The sequence below is a fragment of the Lepus europaeus genome, chromosome 5 (assembly GCF_033115175.1).
Source record: "Lepus europaeus isolate LE1 chromosome 5, mLepTim1.pri, whole genome shotgun sequence".
Taxonomy (NCBI): Eukaryota; Metazoa; Chordata; class Mammalia; order Lagomorpha; family Leporidae; genus Lepus; species Lepus europaeus.
Genome location: NC_084831.1, coordinates 119,248,455 through 119,253,797, shown reverse-complemented (window position 1 = coordinate 119,253,797; position 5,343 = coordinate 119,248,455). Strand labels below are relative to the sequence as shown.

At 49.3% G+C, this 5,343-nt stretch overlaps 1 protein-coding gene across 1 annotated transcript; it reads left to right on the top strand.

Moving 5' to 3' along the window:
- The first annotated feature begins 3,111 nt into the window (after positions 1–3,111).
- S100A12 (S100 calcium binding protein A12) lies at positions 3,112–4,983 on the top strand. Its single transcript, XM_062193615.1, has 3 exons — positions 3,112–3,214; positions 3,796–3,956; positions 4,752–4,983. Exons 2-3 carry the CDS (start codon positions 3,819–3,821, stop codon positions 4,890–4,892), a joined length of 279 nt encoding a protein of 92 aa, XP_062049599.1. The 5' UTR covers positions 3,112–3,214; positions 3,796–3,818; the 3' UTR covers positions 4,893–4,983.
- The last annotated feature ends 360 nt before the right edge of the window (positions 4,984–5,343 follow it).

Sequence of the window (5,343 nt, the reverse complement as noted above, 5' to 3'; positions counted from 1 at the left end):
TAGGGGATGCTGGCGTTGCAGGTGGTGGCTTTATCTGCTATGCCCCAACACTGGCCCCAACATTTTCTTTATCCTCTCATCTGATGGTGGACATTTTGGTTGATTCCATATTTTGGGCTATTGTGAACAGTGCTGCTATAAGCATGGTGGAGCAGGCGTCTCTTTGATACAATGAGTTCATGACTTTCGAGTATACACCCGGTCGTGAGATTGCTGGATTATAGGGCATGTTTATATCTAGCTTTTAAAGAAATCTCCATCCTGTTTTCCACAGTGGCTGCACGAACTTACACTCCCAGCAACAGTGTACAAGAGTTCCCCCTGCTCCACACCCTCGCAGCATCTGTAGCTCTGTTTTGGATGGGAGCCATCCTGACAGGCGTGGCGTGGTATCTCATTGTGGTTTTGATTTGCATTTCCCAGATGATTAGTGATGCGGAGCGGTTTTTCGTGTTGACGATTCATATTTCTTCTTCTAAGAACTGTCTAGTCATGTCCTTTGTCCATGTCTTACTGGATTGATTGTTTCTTTGCTGTTGAGCCTTTTTGAGCCGCTGTTGTATTCTGGATGTTGATGCTTGGTCAGATAAGTGGCTCGCAAGCTTTTTCCTTGTTGTGTCAGATTTCTCTTCATGCTTTTGATTGTTTCCTTTTGGCACAATTTTGAAGGCAAACAGCTTGAAGTCTGGCCATAGGAAGTTACCGCGCCTCTCTAAACTCATTTTCTTCCTCTGTGAACTGAGGGCAGCACCAGCACCCAGCCCACAGGGCAGCTCTGAGAATTCAGCGAGGGTCAGGGCAAGGCAGTGCCTGGCGCGTTGTGAGTGCCCAATTTCTCTTGGCTTTCAAAAAATCAAAAACTTCATTCTTCAGAACAACTCTAGAGCTACAGAAAAGGTGAAGGATAGTACAGTTCCTGGGTGCCTGCACACAGTTTTCTCATGTTAATATTCCATTTTATTCCCAGATTTATTTATTTCTTTGAAAGGTAGCATTACAGTGAGAGGAAGACAGAGACTGAGAGAGGAGAGAGAGAGAGAGGAGAGAGAGAGAGGGAGAGAGAGTTGAGGGAGGAAGGGGAAAAGAGAGAGAGAGAGAGAGAGAAAGAGAGAGATTGATTTTCCATCTGCTGGTTCACTCTCCAGATGAGTGAACTGCCAAGCGTGGGCCAGGAGGAAGCCAGGAGCCAGGAGCTTCGTCCCACATGGGATGCCAGCATCCCAGGCAGCTGCCTAATCTACTGAGCCACACTGCTGGCCCCAATTATTAACGTTTTTTTGAAGGTTATTGCATGAAGTTTTTGGAAAGTGCAATTGAAAAGTAAGTATATTTTAGTGCAAAAAAGTTTTGAAATGCATGCATACAAGAGATTTTCAAAAAGTTCATGAGAGGCCCGGTGCTGTGGTGTAGAGGGTAAAGCTGCTGCCTGCAGCGCTGGCACCCCATTTGGACGCCGGTTCTCTGGCTGCTCTTCCTCCTCCTCCTCCTCTTCTTCTTCTTTTAAAAATATTTTATTTATTTAATTGATAGGTAGAGTTACAGACAGTGAGAGGGAGAGAGAGAGAGGTCTTCCATCCGATGGTTCGCTCCCCAAATGGGCACAATGGCTGGAGCTGTGCCGATCCGAAGCCAGGAATCAGGTGCTTCTTCCTGGTCTCCCATGTGGATGCAGGGGCCCAAGCACGTGGGCCATCCTCCACTGCCTTCCCAGGCCACAGAAGAGCTGGATTGGAAGAGGAGCAGCCGGGACTAGAACTGGCACCCATCTGGGATGCCATCACTGCAGGCAGAGGATTAACCTACTGCGCTTGGTGCCAGCCCCAATGCTCTACTTCCAATCCAGCTCTCTGCTGAGGCCTGGGGAAGCAGTGCAAGAAGGCTCAAGTCCTTGGGCCCCTGCACCCATGTGGGAGACCTGGAGGAAGCTCCTGTCTCCTGGCTTTGGATTGGCACAGCTCTAACAGTTGCAGCCATCTGGGGAGTGAACCAGTAGATGGAAGACTCTCTCTCTGCCTCTCTGTACTCTGCCTTTCAAATAAGTAAATAAACCTTTTAAAAAAAGTTCATGAAAATATAAATTACAAAAAGTTCTTTTGGGGGCTGGTGTTGCGGAGTGGGTAAGGTCATAGACTTTGATGCCTTCATCCTGTATGGGCTCTGGTTCTTGTCCCAGCTGCTCTACTTCCAATTAACTCTCTGTTAATGTGCCTGGGAATGTAGCAGAAGATGCCCCAAGTACTTGGGCCCCTGTACCCACATGGGAGACCTGGAAGAAGCTCCTGGCTCCTGATTTCAGCCTGGCCCAGCTCTGGCCTTTGTGGCCATCTAGGGAGTGAACCAGTGGATGGAAGATCCCTCTCTCTATCTCTCCTTCTCTCTCTGTAACTCTGACGTTCAAATAAATAAATAAATCTTAAAAAAAGAAAAAGAGTGAAAAAATTATGCACAGCGTTCATGTTTCTTTGCACCAAGATAAACTTATGTTTCAGTTCCATTTTCCATGAAGTTTTGGAAGTACCATCATATTAGTATGGGGTGCATTCATTGAAATTAATGAACTGCTGCTGATGTATTTTTATTAACTAAATCCCATATTTTATTCAGATTTCCTCATCTTTTAACTAATGTTCTGTTTCCTCTTTCCAGACTCCATGCATCACTTTGATTATTTTTCTTTTCATTATACACACACACACACACACATATATATGTATGTGTATATATATATATATATATATATATATATATATATATATACATATATATATATAAAATACAGCAGTCATTCAGCAAACGCCTCACCCCGTCTCCCTTTCCAGGCAGGAACACTCAGGCTGTGAAACTTGTTCTTTCAGTCATTTTCCCTCCAGGAAGCAGGAAGCCAAACGTGAAGCCTGGGTCCCGGGGTAGGGCTGAGAACTGGGCAGGCCAAGGGAGGGTGGGTGGGAAGGGGTGGATGGAGGCTTTTGTCTGAGGCTGAGCAGGGTAAGTTCCTAGGTGGATGCAATCTGAGCTGTTCCTGTTGCAGTCCAACCACAGGTTTATAGCTTTTCTTGGGCAACAGAGCATCGTCCAGCAAATTGCTTCAAGATGAATCAGAGAGATTTCTTCACCCCGGGGCAGGGGTAAAGCTTGGATGGTCTTATAAAAACCTGCCTGGCCTTTCACCAGAGCAGGCTTCTCCTCATAGCTCCGCACTTCTGCCCACTGAGGGGTAAGTGCCCTCTCCTTGGCTGGGTACTCATGTGGTCCACAGGATGGTGGGTGGGTGCAGGGGGCTACTTTGTGCACCATGGGGTGTTGGGGGGCCACAACCCTCTGAGTGCCTGACCACTGCATTGTGGACCCCAGCAGACCAATTAGCTGGGCTAGGTAGTCCCAGCACCAGGATGCAGGGATGGCTTGGTGGGGGGTGGCGTGGCGGCCATCTGTGAGGATGCTGTGGCCACATTACCATCACCTGGGGAAGGTGAATAGTCTGACCAATGGCACAACCTTCTCAGGTGAGCCTGAGCAAGTGATACCCTCCAGCCTATCCTCCCTGGTGGAAGAGGTGGAGTAGGGCACCAAGAGCAGCTCAGGGGGATGGTTCCCGGCTCTAGAGAGGATTGCGTGTCCTACTGTTCCCCATCCTCACCATAAAGGACATTTTATGGATCAAGCACAGAACCCAGAGACCTGGAGCCGATTTGGAGAACATTCTGCTTTCTGTAAACCTTAGGTGGGGAAAGAGAGGGAGAACGGGGTGCTGAGGGGGCTGGGAGAGAAGTGCTGCTAGCCCTCCCTTGTCTCCAGAAGGTTCACGTGAAGCTGGGACAATGACCAAGCTGGAAGACCACCTGGAGGGGATCATCAACATCTTCCACCAGTACTCAGTGCGCACGGGGCATTATGACACCCTGTCCAAGAGTGAGCTGAAGAAGCTGATCACCACGGAACTCGTGAACACCATCAAGGTGGGTGACGCCCTTCCCACGGCAGACTGCCCCCCCCCCCCCCCAGCCCGGGGGGCGTGGCATCCCTGAAACAAGACACAGGCAAGCACGGTGGTGGCATCAGCCCCAATCTGAGCCCTCAGGGATTCTCTTCCCTTCTGCTGGGACAGGACTTCTGCCTTCCTCTTCCAGTAACTCACTTTTAAAATTTTTTTTAAGATTTATTTTATTTATTTGAAAGACAGAGTTCCAGAGAGAGGTAGAGACAGAGAGAGAGGTCTTCCATCCAATGGTTCACTCCCCAATTGAACGCAATAGCCGGAGCTGAGCCGATCTGAAGCCAGGAGCCAGGAGCTTCTTCCCAGTCTCCCATGCAGGTGCAAGGGCCCAAGTACTTGGGTCATGTTCCACTGCTTTCCCAGGCCATAGCAGAGAGCTGGATAGGAAGAGGAACAGCCGGGTCTCAAACCAGTGCCCATATGGGATGCCGGTGCTTCAGGCCAGGGCTTTAACCTGCTGCACCACAGTGCCGCCCCTCCAGTAACTCACTTTATCACATCAAGTTCTCCTCGGTAGAGAGAGGTAGGGTAGGAGAGAGGCTGGGTGAGGGAAGCCCCAGGGTAACTTCCAGGTCAGATCCTGTGGGATTCCAGGATGATCTGTGATTTTTAGCTCCTCTGTTTGGTTGCATTGGGTTCTCCGACAGCGTTTGGGCTAAGCTCTGAGAGGTGGGAGGTCAGAGAAAGGTGGGGCAGGAGTTGCAAGAGTCTCCGTTGGGGCTCTGGGCTCATGGTCTCTGCCATTTCTTTCTCCTAGAACACCAAAGATCAAGCTACTATTGACAGAATATTCAAAGATCTGGATGAAGATGGAGACCAACAGGTTGACTTCAATGAGTTCCTGTCCCTGGTGGCCTCTGTGCTGGTGACTGCTCATGAGAACATCCACAAAGAGTAGCAAGCGCTCTGAGTGATGTCCCCAAGGGGCCCTTCACTTCCCACCAAAGCCCAGCCTTGCCCGAGGGAGTAGGTGAATAAAATACTCATGAAAGGTTCTTCAGTGTGTCTGGGCAGTTTTCTCTTTTCCGTGTCTGTGGTCCCCACTTCACCCCTGCCGTCCCAACAACTTCATTTAGAGCCTCCAGAAACCCTGCTCCGTGTGTTCACCAAACACTTAAGGGCATCAGCTGCTTGTTCATTCCTTCACTAAGAAATGTTCACTGGACCGCTGTGACAGCCGGACAGAGACCAAGGGCACCAGTCCACATCGTCTCAGAGCTTGCCGTCTACTGGGGAAGGGTAGAAAATAGTGCACAAACCCCAAACAGCTTACTGCATGATACCCTGGTAGGTTCTGGTAAGTGACAGGAAGAAAACTCTAGTACGGATGTAGGGCTGTTGTGAGAGGA

What these genes read in the sequence shown, in the direction of transcription:
- S100A12 (XM_062193615.1), top strand. Translation starts at nt 3,819, where the DNA reads ATGACCAAGCTGGAAGACCACCTGGAGGGGATCATCAACATCTTCCAC. An exon ending in AACTCGTGAACACCATCAAG is followed by an intron (nt 3,957 to 4,751) that starts GTGGGTGACGCC and finishes TCTTTCTCCTAG; the next exon opens with AACACCAAAGATCAAGCTAC.